Raw genomic sequence first — 18276 nt, 5'->3', positions numbered from 1 at the left:
ATTTCTAAGTTGTTTTTAATACCTCTTGCCTCTTTGGCCCTTTTGTTTGGTAAAGAAATGAGTTGCTTGCCCGAAGTGACACTGAAGTAAATGCAGAAGATGTCACAGGCCAACTTATTAAACAACTTTTATTTGTTTTATGAAATATTGTTTTCCATCTTTTCTTTCAGAGGAGATGTACCTCCATCCTGTGTTTAAGTGTTTGCAGATCTGATGCACACCAATAGAGCTTTAAGTTTATATTAACTGGTGACTGAATAATAGTCAGTGACGAACAAAGGTGATTTAAAATATCTGAAGGAGGTAAAAGATGTAAGAGAAACTGCTGTTATCATAGCTTCATATCATAAGCAACTGCTGGGCACCAATTGAGCAGCATGTGCTTGTCAGTCAAGCAACCTTTCTGAACAGTTGTCATTGGTGGTAACTATAGAAACCCTCCAACTATGCCCCTATCTTATTCAAGCAGGAGTTATATGATCCAGTGGTATTAACATATAGATTAGGCCATTCATAATACTGTAAATTGTTTCACCTTTCTATGCTTACAGAGTCCAGTAGCTGCTTTACTCTGCGTTGTAGAATTGTGCATTTGGATGTCACAGTGATTTTTAACTTTTTTAAAATGTAATATCTGCTCAGCTATTAAAGAAGAATCCTATTAATTCATTTTATTCCTCTTCTAAACACCTTTGTGGTTTAGTACAATCTGAATAATCGTGCTTACAATTGTAATAATAGGAGGGGAAGACAGCTGTGTGAATATTGTGTGTTTTAAATATTCTTACTCAGTATCTGTATTAATATTTGCTATGGGTCATGCCTTGCTGCTTACTAAGAATTCTGAAGTTGACTCCATTTCTTTACAAATTGTAGTTTAAGGGCAGTCCTGGTGGGCTTTTAGTTGTGAATAATAATTTACTGTTTTCCTTTGAACTGACCAAATTTAGTATCCAGAAGTGATTTTGCTCTTTGTAGTACTTGTATATATAAAATTACTCTTTGAATAATTTTTAATAGAATCACTTTGATAGGTCAAGTGCAGTTGTAGTTTATGGCCATTGTATCTCATTGACTTACCAAGCATCTTTCCATCATGGATTTAGTTACTAGCAACATTTTCATGACAGCTCTTTATTGGTTCCACTCAGATTCAGATTTTTTTATTACATGTTATGTTGAAGAAGAAGTGTTTTGTTTGTGTTAACACCCAAGGATGTGCTGAGGGAAGCCCGCAAGTGTTACCACATGTTCTAGCACTAACACAGCTTGCCCTCCATACTCAGCAGTACAACACAGAACATAAATGACAAGACAAGACCCGTTCCTCCCTCTCAAATACCCATCGACCCACACACATACACAGTCCTCCAACCCCTGCAATAGCCTGTCTTTAGCAGACTCATGGATTCACAGAAACTGGGCCGTCAACTACACCAGCTGACTCAGAGATTCATAGACACGGGGCTCTGGCCATTAGACTTCAATTTCTCAACTTTCCGATCGAACTTCAGGCTTTGATATAGGACTTGCTGATGATGACGGATGAGGATCTGAACTCCAGGCCTCGATGGCCAGACACACCAATGACGGGACCTCAATACTAGGCCTCGAATGCTGGTCTCGCCAGTTGGTGTACCTAAATGACCTGGCCCTCGTGATTTCTGTCTACAAGGAATTCCAATCCCGGAACATGCCAGTGACTTGCTGGCCTGGGGAAGGTGAGGGTGGGGGCAATCAGCTCCATGCACAGCTGGCCTGACATCTGACCATGCCCACATCACTAGCCTTCAAACGCGCAGTGCAGACTTGTCCTCTAACTCCCCCACATCCCTGTCCCTAAACCCTAACCTGACCTCTAACTCCTCTCTCTGTCCCCAAAACCATCCCTACAAAGCCAAGAATACACCTAAGGCTTGGCCTCGACAGAAACCGCAGTTCAGGGTCATCATGACTGGAACTCATTCATGTCAAAAGGGGATTTATTTGTCTCACATCGAAACATCAAAACGTAGAGTGAAATGCGTCTTTGCCATCAACAGACAATACAGTCCGAGGATGTGCTGAGGGCAGCGCGCAAGGGTCGCCATGCTTCCAACACCAATATAATATGCTCACAATTTGTTAACCCTAGCCCATATGTCTTTGAAATGTGGGAGGAAGCCAGAGCACACAGAGGAGAACCACACGGCCATGGGAAGAACATACAGACTCCTTACAGACAGCAGCAAGAATTGAATCCCGATTGGTAATCCTTGGAGCTGTATGGTGCTGCGCTATCCTCTACTCTACCATGCTGCCCATCTTTGGGATTGTAGCTGATGTCATTATTAATTAGTTCTAGGTTAGCAAAATATTAATACTGAAATGTTCTTCAGTTTTAGAATACTGATAAGACAATCAGCCTGTTTGATTATAAATACTGTGTCCTTATTCATAACTCCATTTCTCCTTTGTTGATCTTCCATTTCAGAGTTTCATGGATTGTTCAGGCTATTTAATTGAATTCCACCATTTTATAAGGAGTGCTAATTTCATTGAGTTCCCAAAAAGGCCACTCCATGCTGTGTACTGAAGGTCCACTTTATTTGATACACCTGTACACCTGCTCATTAATACAAATATCTAATCAACCAATCATGTGACAGCAACTCAATGAATAAAAGCATGCAGACATGGTCAAGAGGTTCTGTTGTTGTTCAGACCAGATATCAGACCATGGAATAAATGTGATTTAAGTGACTCTGACCAAGGAATGATTGTTGGTGCCATATGGGCTGTTTGAGTATTTCAGAAACTGTTGATCTCCTGGAATTTTCATGCACAATGGTCTCTAGAGTTTACAGAGAATGGTGCCAAAAAAAATTCTAGTGAGTGGCAGTTCTGTGGGCGAAAGTGCTTTGTTATTGAGAGAGGTGAGAGTAGAATGGCCAAACTGGTTCAAGCTGACAGGCAAGTGACAGTAACTCAAATAATCACACGTTACATAAGTAGGGTGCTGAAGACCTTGAAGTGGATGGCCTACAGCAGCAGAAGACCACGAGCGTACACAAAGTGGCCACAGAGTGTGCATTGCTTAGTTAATAATTATTAACAGCCTATTTTCCTGGCATGTATACATAACAGGTGCTATATTGACAGTAGCAGACTGTAATTCCATCTGGGTATGCTGACATTTGTAGGCTACTTATGTTGCAATCTATCTTCATCAGAACACTTTAGAAAATGTTGTTGTCTTAGCCATGCTATCTTTTAGAATAAACCGTTTTGTTCTATAAAATCTGAATTATTTATTTTGGAAGTGAGTCAAGTAAGCAATGCAAGTCACTACAATGCACAAGTGTCACAAAACAATCCAGCTCAACTTTGTTTGCACTTTTTGGATAGGGAAATGTCCCAAGAAATGGAGTAAAAGTATGTATTAGGAAAGGGATATTCATATGAGGATATCGAATGGTTTTGAAGAAAGATTAAAAAATGGCAGATAGTGCAGGGTATTCAACTTTGTATCTCCAGCCAGCTTTGGTGGGATTATAGGGAGAGGTTTGGGTTTGAATAGAGTGCATTGATTGTGAGGCAAGAGACTGAAGATGCTGGAATCTGGAGAGACAAACCATCTGCTGGAGGAACTCTGCAGGTCAAGCAGCATCTGTGAAGGGGTCATCCAGTCCTGGTGCAGACCCGAAAAGTTAACAATTCCTTTCCCTCTAGAGATGCTACTCAGCCGCTGGGTTCCTCCAGCAGAGTGTCTGTTCACATAGGATGAAAGTTGTCTAATTCAGCCAAAGTCAGTGGTCAGATAAGGAGATGAGAATTCATGATAAAGTTACACAATTTATAAAAGGAAAAAGTAGCGTTTTTCTGTCCAGTTTTTAGCAGAAGGAAATTGTAATTTATTCGAAGACTGGAGGGACAGTGAAGTGATGGTAACATGAATGAAAAAATTTAGGTTTTATAGTCCTCAGTGTATGTTGGATCATTGCATCAGTTCAGTACCTTCCTGGTGAACTGGCGGATCTCTTCTGACTCACCTCAACGCCTGAGAGAATTGTCTATTTTGCATGATGCTCAGCAAGCTGGGCATCAGAATTTTTCCCAGCCATGTTGCTCTCTCTTTCCTTTCTCCACCACTTCTCCTCCTCCCCAATCAAATCTTAACTCCTTCTGTGAATGGTGACAAACTGTTAAGCAGCTAACTGGAGCACAAGGCTTCAAGAACATCCTCATCCTCTGTGAAGGTAACCCCAACATTGAGTGCTAAAGAATGGGTTGGAACATCAGCTACATTGTCTAATCAGAAGCAATGATGTAGATGGCAAATCTCAGCTTCTTCCTGAGATCTCCAGCATCACAAATACCAGTCTTCAACCAGTTCAGTTCAGTCCACGTTTTTTCAAGCAATAGCTCAAAAACCAGACATGGGCCCAGCTGCAATACTAAAGGAACAAACCACACCTCCAGTTCAGATGCAACCCTGATAATGTGGAAAATCTGTTAGGTATATTCTGTTAATTAAAAACAAGACAAATCCAGTCTATCTATTTATAACTCAAATAATCTGATCTCAATCATCAGTTGTAAGGTGCTTCTACATTCTCTCCATGATCAAGTGGATGCTCTGGGTTCCTCCCACACTCCAAGCATGTATGAGTTTGGGTTAGGTTTAACTTGCTGTAATGGTGTCATAATCTCTGTATAACCAAAGTATGCATATTAGAGTCTCAAGTGGCTGCAGATGTAAGAATGTGGAGCCAAATAGAACAAACCCTCCTGGAGAACTCAGAAGGATGATCAACGTTTCAAGTTGAGATTCTGTTTTGGGACCATTATATGTTGACTTTGAAATGAGAGATTAAAGTGGTTCAGGTGATACCAAAAATTGCATTGTCATGAATTAAGAATTAGGTACTTGTTCCCTTCATTTGAATAAACAATGTGTACATTCACGCATCCTGGCCAGAGTTCTTCATTTAAACAAAGAAAATGAAATCACTTTTTTCTTTTAGTTCATCTATTATTCCTGAAATATTTTATGAAGACATTTCTTTGAGAATGCCTCCATAACAAGTAACTGCCATTAATTGTAGTGACAAATTGAAGTAACAAATATGATTGTTGGTTGTAATACCATGAAAATCATAATTCTATTCAAATTGCAAGTTGCATCTTGTTAATGTGTTGCATTTTATTCAACAGAGGAAGAAGAAGAGCAGGTCCCCACTGATGGAGGTACATCAGCGGAAGCAATGCAGGTCCCTCTTGAGGAGGAAGAGGAGGAAATGGAGGAGGAAGAAGCAGTTAACGATGAGAACATTTTGGGCAAAAGGCCACTGGAAAGCCCAGACTCGGTCGATTTACCAGTTGCAAAGCGAGCCCGAACAGCTGGATGTAAAACGGAAAGCCCTGAAGGTGTTTTGGAACCCAGAGAACCTTTAAGTATGATCAACTCTCAAAGAGTGCCTCCTGTTTTGTCTCCAGTTCCACCACCAGATCATTCTGACTCACTGCCACTTTCCCCTGAACCTCCAATGCTTGCACCAATACCCAAACCATCACAACTTTCAACCCCCAAAACTTCAGATTCTAAAGCATTTACATCTAAAGTCAAATCTAAGATCTTGTCTTCATCAACTCAAAAACCTAAATCCCCAAAAGGAACTCATTTGGCGCTTCTGGGAAGCCCCATTCGTTCCCCAAAAGCTTCTTTAAAAACGGACAAAAAATCACCAATGCGCACAAAAAGTCCCAAAAGCCCTAAAAGTCCTAAAGTACCACCAAATGTTTCTCATTCTATAGCCAAGAACGAAATGCCAAACAGAACACCTTTGTCTGTCTGTAATTCTGGGCTTGAAAAGCTTGGTAAAGAAAACATTCAAACTAAACAGCAGTCACATACATCGATTGAAGTGGAGAAACCAACTCTTTCAGATACATCGCCAAAAAAATTGCCAGTGCCTGATAAGAGTATTGATGACTCTATCGATGCTGTTATCGCTCGTGCTTGTGCCGAGCGTGAGCCCGACCCCTTTGAATTTTCCTCAGGCTCAGAATCCGAAGGGGAAATCTTCACCAGCCCCAGAAGACTTACTATTTCAGAGTCTTCAACCCCACGGATGTTTTCCCTGTCCAGCAGCTTTAGTAGGGGGAGTGCAACCCCTGTGTCATCATCTGCCCCAACAACTAGCACAAATGTGTCATGGACGTTAGACGATTCCATCAATGAAGTTGTTAGGAAGGCAAGCATGGGTACACCCCCTTCTGTTCCTGCATCAGTTCCTTACCTGTCTTCCCCATCTGCTTCGCCGCCTACTCCGGAGCCTCTCCTCAAACTCTACGAAGAGCGTACAAAGCACACATCTTCATCTGATGTGAAGAAAAAGCTGAAGAAAGAAATTAAGATGAAAATTAAGAAAAAAGAAAAGGAAAAGCTGAAAGAGAAGGATAAAGAGAAAAAGGAAAAGGGTAAAGACAAGGAGAAAAACAAGGAGAAGGAAAAGGAGGCCAACAAAGAGTCTAAAGTTTTTAAAGAACTTCCTAAAGACCATGAGGCAGATCCATTTAAATTTAGACTGAAAGATGACGTAAAGGCAAAACATAAAGATGGGATCACTAAAAAGGACAAAGAAAAACACAAGGAAAAGAAGAAAGAAAAAGAAAAGGGTAAGAAGGATAAAGAAAAGAATAAAGATAAACATAAAGTTAAGAATGCTTTAGCACCAATCCCATTTGTTCCAAAAGAACCCCTGTTCAGTACCCCAAGCAGCGTTAGGAGTCCGTCTGTTTTGCCTACTGTGCCTCCTATGGCTCCAGAAAGACTATTTGAAGAGAAACCTAAAGATAAAGACAAGAAGAAAGACAAAAAGGAGAAAAAGAAAAAGAAAGATAAGGACAAGGACAGGATGAAAGAAAAGGAGAAAAAGGAGAAAGAAAAGAAGGAGAAGGAAAAAGAAAAAGAGAAAGAAAAGGATAAGCATAAACATGAAAAGGTATGTAATACTATGGTAAAATGCTTTAAAAGTGAGTCTTTAACAATACACACAGATACCTAGAGGAACTTAACAGGTCAGGCAGCATTTGTGGAGAAAACGGTCAATGTTTCTTCTTCAGCCCTTTACCTCTTCTATCACCTCCCTGCTTCTCACTTCATCCCTCCTCCCCACCCACTCATATCCCTACTAACCTATGACCTTTCCCTCTGGCTTTTTCATCTTTCCTTCCCAGTTTTGAAGAAGGGTCTCAGCCTGAAATGTTAACTGTTTATTCCTCCCACCCCGCACCTCATAGATGCTGCTGGCTGCTGACCTGCTGAGTTCCTCCAGCATTTTAGAAACAGAAACATAGTAAACCTACAGCACAATACAGGCCCTTCGGCCCACAAAGTTGTGCCGAACATGTCCCTACCTTAGAAATTACTAGGCTTACCTATAGCCTTCTATTTTTCTAACATCCATGTACCTATCCAAAAGTCTCTTAAAAGACCCTATCTTATCCATCTCCAGCACCATTGCCGGCAGCCCATTCCATGCACTTACTACTCTCTGAGTAAAAAACTTACCCCTGACATCTCCTCTGTACCCCAGCACCTTAAACCTGTGTCTTCTTGTGACAACTATTTCAGCCCTGGGAAAAAGCCTCTGACTATCCACATGATCAATGCCTCTCATCATCTTATACACCTCTATCAGGTCGCCTCTCATCCTCCGTCGCTCCAAGGAGAAAAAGCTGAGTTCACTCAACCTGCTTTCATAAGGCATGCTTCCCAATCCAGGCAATGTCCTTGTAAATCTCCTCTGCACCCTTTCTATGGCTTCCACATCCCTCTTGTAGTGAGGCGACCTGAACTGAGCACAGTACTCCAAGTGAGGTCTGACCAGGGCCCCTATATAGCTGCAACATTACCTCTCGGCTCCTAAATTCAATTCCACGATTAATGAAGGCCAATACACCAAATCCCTTCTTAACCACAGCGTCAACCTGCGCAGCTGCTTTGAACGTCCTATGGACTCGGACCCCAAGATCCCTCTGATCCTCCACACTGCCAAGAGTCTTACCATTAATACTATATTCTGCCATCATATTTAACCTACCAAAATGAACCACTTCATGCTTATCTGTGTTGAACTCCATCTGCCACTTCTCAGCCCAGATTTGCATCCTATCAATGTTCCTCTATAACCTCTGACAGCCCCCCACACTATCCACAACACCTCCAACCTTTGTGTCATTAGCAAACTTACTAACCCATCCCTCCACTTCCTCATCCAGGTCATTTATAAAAATCATGAAGAGTAAGGGTCCCAGAACAGATCCCTGAGGCACACCACTGGTCACCGACCTCCATGCAGAATATGACCTGTCTACAACCACTCTTTGCCTTCTCTGGGCAAACCAGTTCTGGATCCACAAAGCAATGTCCCCTTGGATCCCATGCCTCCTTACTTTCTCAATAAGGCTTGCATGGAGTACCTTATCAAATGCCTTGCTGAAATCCATTTTGTGTGTGTTGCTCTGGATTTCCAGCCTCTGAAGAATTTCTTGTGTTTAGTGAGTCGTTTAATATTTAAGTATATCCATTGCAAAATTGAACTACCATCTAAAATATTAACTATTCATCACAAATTACACTGGACAGCAATTTTTTTTCAAAAGTGTTGCTTCTTCAGAATTTTTTGTGATTGTGTTAGACCACCTGAAGCTGAACACAAATATAATTTCAGGACTCTTATACTACATAGGAATTTGAAGAAAGGTGTTTTTATTGAATATAATGCATTTAGTTGCATAAAGGTGCTGATGCTTTGCAGTGCTGAAAATGTCTAGTTGATTATTTTCATTTGTACTCAGTGTCTGAGGCTTTTTGCTTTAGTGTCCAACCAGCCAGCATTGATGGATTCTCATTGCCCTGATAACATTTCTGCATGACTGCAATGTCCTGGTGAAACCTTTCACCATGCATGTCTTTAACAGCACCAAGGGAAGAAGTCTAAATGGGAATGCAGAAAATGAATCTTCAGTGCTATGTTACACTTCATGGTTTTGTGTGCTTGAAGCATGTTGTCAGCCAGCTGCATATAGTTTGTTGCTCTGTAACTGCCAAGAAAATTTTCAACAACATCCCTGAATGCTTTCCATGGAATTTTCACTGATCCCACTAGAAGTTCTTCGAATTGTCAGTCATTGATGACCTGTTTGATTTGTTGACCAACAAAAATGCCTTTCTTAATCTTGCCATTGATAATTCTGGGAAACATCTGTCCCAAATTTCGAAATCCTTCATGCTGATTTTTGTGTCTGGTGACAGCAGATTCCGCCTTTGCAGTCTTGAAGCCAGTAATTCTGCCTTTGACAAACCCAAGTCTCTGACCAGGTCATTTAACTAAAACTGAGTTATCAGATGAGGCTCACTGGACATAAAGGGTTCAAAATTAGTATCTGTATCAGAGTCATTTTCCATTTCTGACTTTTGTATTGTGGCATAAGATCATAAGTTATAGGAGCAGAATTACGCTATTTGCCCAATCAAGTCTGATCCGCCATTCAATCATGATTGATCCTTTTTTCCCTTCCTCAGCCCCACTCTTGGCCTTCTCCCCGTTACCTTTGATGCCATGGCCAATCAAGAACCTATCAATCTCGACCTTAAATACACCCAATGACCTTGCCTTCCCAGCTGTCCATGGTAACAAATTCCAGAAATTCACCACCCTCTGGCTAAAGGAATTTCTCCGCATCTCTTTTTTAAATGGACACCCCTCTATCATAAGACTGTGCCCTCTTGTCCTAGACTCCCCCACCGGGGAAACATCCTTTTCACATCTACTCTGTCTAGGCCTTTCAACATTCGAAAAGTTTCAATGAGAACCCCTCTCGTCCTTCTAAATTCCAGCAAGTACAGATTGTTTGCCTCCTCTAGACTCCAGGACTCTGGTGGCTTCTGTACAGGAAGACTATCATAATGTGACACGGGTCTCATAGCTGAGGCGAGATTGAGGGATTCATTGGATTCCTTGCTTTTAGCAGAGAAACCAGATGCACCGGTTAGACAGAAGTAGAAGTCTGTCACATTACCCTTCTGCATTTGCCATACCATCAAGCCAGCAAACGGCATTGACTTCCAAGTACCTCTGAGCCAAGTGCTAAGATTTGATAGCGCATGTTATGCAACATAAGTGAGGAACCCAGGCTTTATCTTGGTCACCAATTTTACATAGAAAGTAGAACTCACCGGCTTTCATGCTCCGTCTTTGAGATTTAAGCATACGTTCGCCAAAAATAAACAGAAAGTATCAAGGCTGTTGCAACATTGGTGAGACATTTTGCTTTCACAAATACTCCTGAAAATGTAATTACTTCATTATAATGTGTACACACAAGTATGTGCATAGAGCATGCGCAGCAGCGTGATTGCAAACTGCTATATATGTAAATGCAATGAACAGTGTGTGCATGATGTTTCATTAGCCTTTCTGAAATCTGTCCTGCCATGTAGCATCCACCCTGCCTAAGCATGCCCAGGCATGCCTGTTCAAGGTAGAAAACTTTTCAGCTTACGTTATGAGCAACATTTTAATTGACTTGAATCATGAATTGAAATACCAAATATAGGCCATTAAAGAATGGTGTGTGATGGGGAAACTTCATGGTGCTTTCATGATCAGCAGCTCAAAATCTGTAAGATACACCCAAAAGTATTCAGGAAGCAAAATCTTTGTTGTCCAGTGTTATTTATGTAAGAATATTGATCTTATTTCTTTTAAAGGCCGATTTTGGGCAGATGGCAAGCTACAATAAAACCCAGCAGCAAAACTTTAAAAACCCACACCCATCCCTTTTTTAAACTGAATCATTGGGTTATTTATTTATTTGTTTATTCAATGCTATGGAACTCTCTTTTCTCATTGCAGTATTTCCATTTGCATAAACACTAGCCATTTGAGTTGGTTTGCAATAGAGCAGTTTGATAAAATAGTAGTTCAAAATATTGATTATATCTGTGTTATTTTGCTGAGCATTGTGGACTTGTTATGTTGGTGCTCCGGAGTCTCTGGTGAAGCTTGTAGACTGCCACCACCACACTCTCAGGTGTGTTGGTTGTTAACACAGATGACACACGTCACTGTATGTTTCGATGTTCATGTGATAAATAAACTTGAATCTTGCATCTTGATTTCATAAAATATAATGTGAAGTGCTCTGATTGGCTGGTTCTCAGTCTTCTCAAGTTTGTGGTCTGAATGATGTCTTTACTGAACTTCATATTCAGCTCTGAGATCTTTTCTCTTGCTGCATATTATTCATTGTAAAGAAAATCATGGAGCCAGAAGACACCAGATGTTCCTAGATACTATTGTAATTTAGATTAATCTGCTTAGATAAGCTTCGAAGTTAGGGTTTTTGTTGCTGCGAGACAGGATTTTTTTAAAAATTCAGAGATCAGCCGTAACGCTTTCACTTTGTGATGGCACATCACGGGTGCCATAGAAGAAATGTAAAGCAGCAGAGCATTATCAGTTTGTGCCTTGAGGTATGCAGTAAAAAGAATCTAAATCACTGAAGATTAAGGGAAAAATGCAACACACTCCAAAAGGGGGCTTATGTGACTGGTATTATTTATCCAGGTGAAAAGAATGATGCTTATATATAAGACTGTGAACAAATCCACTGGCAATGTATTTCTAGCACTCCACAAAGGAGTCTTATGTTGGTGGCCCTTTGCTATCTTGCTTTGAACCCTGTCACGAGTCTCCGCTAGTCCTCTTACTAAATTCAGCTTCTGTTACTGTTGTCTTTTCCTTTCAGCTTTACAAACTCATATTCATTCACAACTACTTCAAGTCCACACAGCCTTGCAAAGCATGGGTTGTATGAGAAATGTCTTATTTGTATCAACTAGTGATAATTGAAGTGCCATCTTCACCAGACTGCAACTTAATTCATCACAAAGAATTTATTTAAAATTTAAGAACATGGGTATAATTATGATATTTAAAGATTATTGTGTTGCTCAAAGTTATAAGTTTACATCAGTGGGAAGCGGAATCAGTCAAATATATTTTAAATAAATTTTGTCCAACAAAATGTATTAAATCACAAATTTGACCTTAATTCATTCAAATTAGAGACATAGAGGACTACACAATAGAAACACGCCCTTCAGCCCATCTAGACTGTGCTGAGGTGTTATTCTTCCCAGTCCCATTGACCTGTACCTGAACCATAGCCCTCCATACCCCTCCTGTTCATGTACCTATCCAAACTTCTCTTAAGTGTTAAAGGTGAACCCATATCCATCACTTCTGTTGGCAGCTTGTTCCACACTTTCACCACCTTCTGAGTGAAAAAAGTTCCACTTAAACATTTCACCTTTTCACCCTTAACCCATGATCTTTAGTTCTAGTTTCATTCAAAATTCTTCAACAATAAATTACAATAGGGGACAGGCTAAAGCATGAAGCGGAAGGCTTCATAAAAAGCATACGATTGTCTTTAAGCCAAGATAGCCTTATGGAAAAAAGAAAATTGAAGATTTATGAGAATATTAAATTGTATAGTTTACTCGGAAATAAGAAAGAAGGAAACGTCCTGCTAAAAAGTGATTGATACCAGAGAACTCCAGTGGCTACATCTTTACACAAGTGATTTGTTCAATTTTACTCAATTGAGAGACAATCTGTAGCCCAGTTGATGATAAATGGAAACAAATGGAGCACAATTACATTTAAACAAGAAACTAAAATAAGGAGCACATGTTGAATTAAGTAAGCGCAGTAAGACCCCTCGGCCCACGATGTTGTGCCAACCTTTTAGTCTACTGCAAGGTCAATCTAACCCTTCCCTCCCACATAGCTTCTATTTTGCTTTCATCCATGTGCCTGTTTAAGAATCTCTTAAATGTCCCTAATATATCTGCCTCTACCAACACCCCTGACAGCACAAACCACTCTCTGTACAATAAAACCAATTTCTGACATCCTTCCCCCACCCCCCACATAGCTTCCTCCAATCACCTTAAGATTATGCCCTCTTTGTATTAGACTTTCTAACATTCTACCCTGATGAAAAATGGCGGGCTGTCTACTCTATCATCTTATACACCTCTATCAAGTCACCTCTTATCTTCCTTTGCCCCAAAGAGAAAAGCCCTAGTTCGCTCAACCTACCCTTATAAGACATGCTCTGGGCAGCATTCTGGTAAATCTCCACTGCATCCCCTCTGACACTTAGACATCCTTCCTGTAATGCAGTGAACCCAGTATTCCAAGTGTGGTCTAACCAGTGTTTTATAGAATTGCAACATTACTTTGAGAGGCTCTTGAACTCAATCCCCTAACTAACAAGGCCAACATAACATACACCTTCTTAACCATCCCTTCATCTTGTGTGGCAATTTTGAGGGATCCATAGATATTAACCCCAATCTCCCTTTCTTTCTCCACACTACTAAGAATCCTGCCATTAATCCTGTACTCTGCCATCAAATTTGACTTTCCAAAGATGACTAAATAGTCATCTGATACACTGAGATTTGCATACAGAGCATGTAATTATAACAAAAGGTTCATACAAGGCCATATTAGCAGAGGGAGACAGAGAAAATGCAATTTTGAAATGTACTTAATCCCTGATATTTGTTAGATCCAATGTGAAATACTGGTTGTAATAATAAGTCATTGAAACAGAATTAAGCCATTCAGCCCATCAAATCTGTTCTGCTGTTCCACCATGGCTGATTTATGCCCTTAAATGCTCATACTAATTAAGAACCGATCAACCTCGGCTTTAAATATACCCTATGACTTGGCCTCACAGCTATCTGTAGCAGTGACTCCCACAGATACACCTGGCTGAAGAAATTCCTTTTCAGCTCTATTCTGAAGGGATGTATTTGTATTTTGATGCTGTGCCCTCTGGTCCTAGACTCCCCCACTACTGGAAATGTTCTCTCTATGCCCATTTTATCTAGGCCTTTCAATATTCAATAGGTTTCAATAAGATCCCTCCCTCATTCTTCGAAACTCCAGAATCTTACTGTGGGGGGAGTGTAGTATCGAGGAATCAAGTTATTCCCATATGGGAACCTTGAGTTTTGAGCAAGGATGAAGAAGTTACCATTTTTCAGTATCCGTCATCAAATGGAGTGCCTTCACTTCCTCTTGTAGTCTGACAAGGAAAATGCAAAGGTGGTGCGCCATGAGATACCATACCTTCCTTTCATTTATTTGTTTTCATCTTCATAAATTTAGATTCAAATTATTGTTATATGCACCACTGTGCAGTGAAATTCTTTGCCCATGTGAAGCTCACAGAGCAAATGGTATACATGGTAATAATAAAAAACTTCAGTGATGAGCACAAAACAACCAAATGATGCAAACATAATAGTGCAAAAAGAAATGCTGAAGTGATAATAATGTAATAACTGAGAGAGGTAAAATTCAGAATTAAGTTTGTCAGTCTGATGGTCTTCTTCAGGATGGGAAAAAAAGTCATTTTTTTTTACTCATCCAGTCTACCCTCAGAACAGGCCCTTTGTCCCACAATGTCTGTAACGATCATGCCAAATTAAACTAAACCTATCTGTCGATACCTGACTCATATCCCTCCATTACATGCAGTTTTTGTGTGCCTGTCTAAATGCCTCTCATACACCACTATCGCGTCAGCTTACACCACCAGCCCTGACGGTGTGTTCCAGGTGCCTGCTCCTCTGTGTGGGGAAAAAAAAACATAACCCACATATCTCCTTAAACTTTTCCCTCCTCCCTTTAAGTTATGCCTCTAGTATTTGACATTCCTACCCTGAAAAAAAAGACTGACTATGTGCCTTATTGATGCCTGTCATAATTTTATCAACTTCTATCTGGTCTCCTTGTAGCTTCCGACGTTCCAGAGAAAACAACCCAAACTTGCCCAACCTCTCCTTACAGCTAATATTCTGCAACCCAGGCAGCATTCTGGTAAACATCTTCTGCACATGTCTGAAACCTCCATTTCCTTCCTGTAATGGGGGCAACCAGAAGTGCACTTAATGCTCCATATACAGCCTAACCCTTATTGAAAAGTTTGCTCTTTCCTCTACCGATAAAGTAACACATCAACCCATCTCTCTCTGAGCCCTACTTCTCAAATCTGAATAAAATGCCTTGATTAGTAGGTTTTGAGGATATCTGTGTGCTTAGATTAATATCCATGCAAGATACAAGGTACTTCATTGGCACTTAGTATATTAATTACCACGAATTTGGTGTTCTTCCATAAAAAACTCCGTAATAAGAACTGTAATAAAGCATATTGTTTTATGATTTTGCCCTGCGCCTTTTGCAAATTTGAGTAATGACTGGTCAAATTAGGCTGGCATCGGGGCAGACCAGTTAGCAGAAAGCTTTACAGTGCCAGCAACCTGTGTTCAATTGAATGCCACTGTCTGTAAGGAGTTTGTATGTTCTCACCATGACCATGTGGGGTTCCCCTAGGTGTTCTGGTTTCCTTCCAGATTCCAGAGATGTGCGGATTAGTAGGTTCATTGGTCACATGGGTATAATTGGGCATCACGGGCTCGTTGGGCCAGAAGAGCCTGTTACCATGCTGTATATAAATCAAATAAATACAAGTATCCCTTTATTAGTAACTGCAACTGCTAAAGAAGCAACATGTTCAAAAGAGGTCCAGTTTCTTTCCTTCTGGTTGGACAATGATTGCTGAATGATTGTAGATCTGTAGGTAACCAGTCTCACACAGACTGAAAAACAAGCTTAATCGTTTCCATCCACTGAAAGATAAATTTATTTACAATTCTCAGAACAAACTAGTGCAGTGTAACAGCCTTTATCTACTTACTGATGTTGTCGCTACCTTTGCCTTGCCCTCTCTGATTAATTGCTGTCTTACCATTACACATAAGAGTATCCTGCTATGCTCTTTATGGCCATATCATTACAGGGCACCTAACCTTTACTTTCCTTATCTGCTTCCCTGAAAATAATGCTGTGATATGAATTCACAGGTAATGGCAGCCAGTAGTGGCATGCATAAGTAGCCATTTGTCAAGTGAGAGCCAAGGCGTGATTGCTTGCAAAATGTTCAGCCATGAGGAGAGAAGAGCACATTGTAGCTGAATCGATTTGCACCTAAATTTCACATGCATTAACCTCCCAACAAAACTGACTAAATGGAGCTCAGAGCTAATAGCTATTCCCTGCCCTGAGAAATTCTCTATAAACCAGAACAGCTTCTTGTCCTTTTGATTCAGTAAAACGTCAGAACAAATCCACGAAAGAAAGATGAAAGATTAACTTTATTTGTCACATGTACATCGAAACGCATCATTGACCAAGACAGTCCAATGATGTGCTGGGGGCAGCCCGCACATGTCGCCATGCCACGACACCAACATAACATGCCCACAACTTACTAACCCTAACTATAACCATATAACTTTGAAATGTGGAAGGAACCCAGAGTGTCTGGAGGAAACCCACATAGTCACAAGGAAGATCTATAAATTCCCGACAAACAGTGGCAGGAATTGAACCCTGATCGCTGGTGCTATAAGCCACTAAACCAAGTGATCGCTATGCTGATTGGATGATGCCAGGTACCTGTGATCCTGCTTCAAATAAGTTTTTCATTGTGCCTTTGCAGACATAGCAGTGCAGATGAGAAAATGCTTGATTTTGACTCGGGTTGAGCTGACTTCACTTCCTATCTGGGGAAGATTTTCTTGCAGATCGGTATTTTTTTTCAAGTTTCGTTAAAGAGGTCCTTTTATTCACTTTAATCCTTTTGATATGTAGCTCTGACTAATCTCAGATAGGGAAAGTTAAATCCATTCTAGAATTAAAATAAATGAACCTGATTAGATAAAGGCTTCTTTTTTTTAAAAAAAAATCATGTTTTTAACAATAATCTTTGTGAATCTATAAAAAAAAAGGCTTTCCTCTTCATTCTATAATCTAGATCTAGATGATCAAATTGATAAGATTTTTAGATGAACTGCACAGATCTGCTAATAGTCTTTTTTGCAAATTCTCTGTTGGCAGAAACGGCAGGTTTTGATCACTTCACTATTCTTCATTTGAAATAAAGATAATAGCATTTTAATCTCTTCTATTGCAATGTTTCTGATTTTACACAGCCAGTAATTTCTGCACATTCTGTCTGTTCCTTCTGAGTGACAAATATCTAGTTCATAAAACTCTTCTTCCCTACATCATGCAGTTTTTAAAGCAAGGTACCAGTTTAAAGTGGACCAAATATTAATCATCAAGCTACTGTTGATCTGTCACCCCTTCCTACTCTAGTGTTAAAATTTTTGAATCTCATACTCAGCTATTGTGTCATTTGCTTTACTAAACTCTTCATAAAATCCTTCCTACTTGGAATTGCTCTTTCACTTTTAATATTTCTGTTAAAATGATCCTCGTATGATATTATCCAAATTCCCTGCCAAGATTATTGCAAAGGTTTATCATTCTGCAGAATTTTGCTTTTGTTAATTGCATCTTTTTTCCTCACTCCATGACTCCATTATTGCAGAGTGTTGACGTAAAATAAACCTTTTCTATCTTTACAGGAGGGGTCTAAACTTCATAATATGATGATTAACATTGTTTCTGAGAATTCCATCTCCAGTTGGGCTTAGAAAAAAGCAAATGGATTTGTTTTACATTGATATTCTTTGGCATGAAAGAAACAGTCAAAGGATCTGTGAAATCGTTTCTAACTAGCTCTTGCATAAACCATAAATAGGTCAATTTAGACTACCTGTATAGATTCCACATATACAGTTGCTGCAAAGGGCATTTTAATGGTCAGTGCAAAAATATTAGTCCCTCAGAACTTGGGAACATAGCCTCAGGCTTATTCTCTCAATTGTCTAAATAGGTAGATAGATAATTTATTGATTCCAAAGGAAATTACAGTGTCACAGTAGCATTACAAGTGCAAAATATTGATATTCGACTTGGTCTGTGTTGTGTTAAAAGGATTATTCTGTAGTTCCTTTAAGAGCCGAGCAAACAGCTGTCTTAGAAAGCAATGGTTAATCTCATACTGGTGTTCAAGTAAAGAGCAAGGTACTCGAACTTCTATTTTGCTATGTTATCTAAATTGTTACTGCATTCTAGTTAAGGACACAGAAATGCACTGTCCTTTTTATTATCTATACTTGTTTTTGAGTTCTTGCTTAAATTTCTGGTGTAAGTCCTTTAATCCTCCATTGTGCATCGCTTCACACATCAAAGCAGCTTCCTAACTACCTAGATTTTCCGCCAATTT

The 18276-nt window shown here is 39.9% G+C and overlaps 1 protein-coding gene across 3 annotated transcripts in view; it reads left to right on the top strand.

Moving 5' to 3' along the window:
- Window positions 1–18276, top strand: part of taf3 (TAF3 RNA polymerase II, TATA box binding protein (TBP)-associated facto) — a 236851-nt gene that overhangs the window by 168846 nt on the left and 49729 nt on the right. For all 3 annotated transcript variants that reach the window (XM_073066521.1, XM_073066522.1, XM_073066523.1), the window contains one exon: window positions 5197–6986. In XM_073066521.1, the coding sequence (XP_072922622.1) occupies window positions 5197–6986 (1790 nt within the window). The remainder of the gene's footprint in view (window positions 1–5196; window positions 6987–18276) is intronic.

This window comes from Hemitrygon akajei, chromosome 14 (genome assembly GCF_048418815.1).
Source record: "Hemitrygon akajei chromosome 14, sHemAka1.3, whole genome shotgun sequence".
Classification (NCBI taxonomy): domain Eukaryota; kingdom Metazoa; phylum Chordata; class Chondrichthyes; order Myliobatiformes; family Dasyatidae; genus Hemitrygon; species Hemitrygon akajei.
This window is presented reverse-complemented; position numbering and strand designations above follow the sequence as displayed.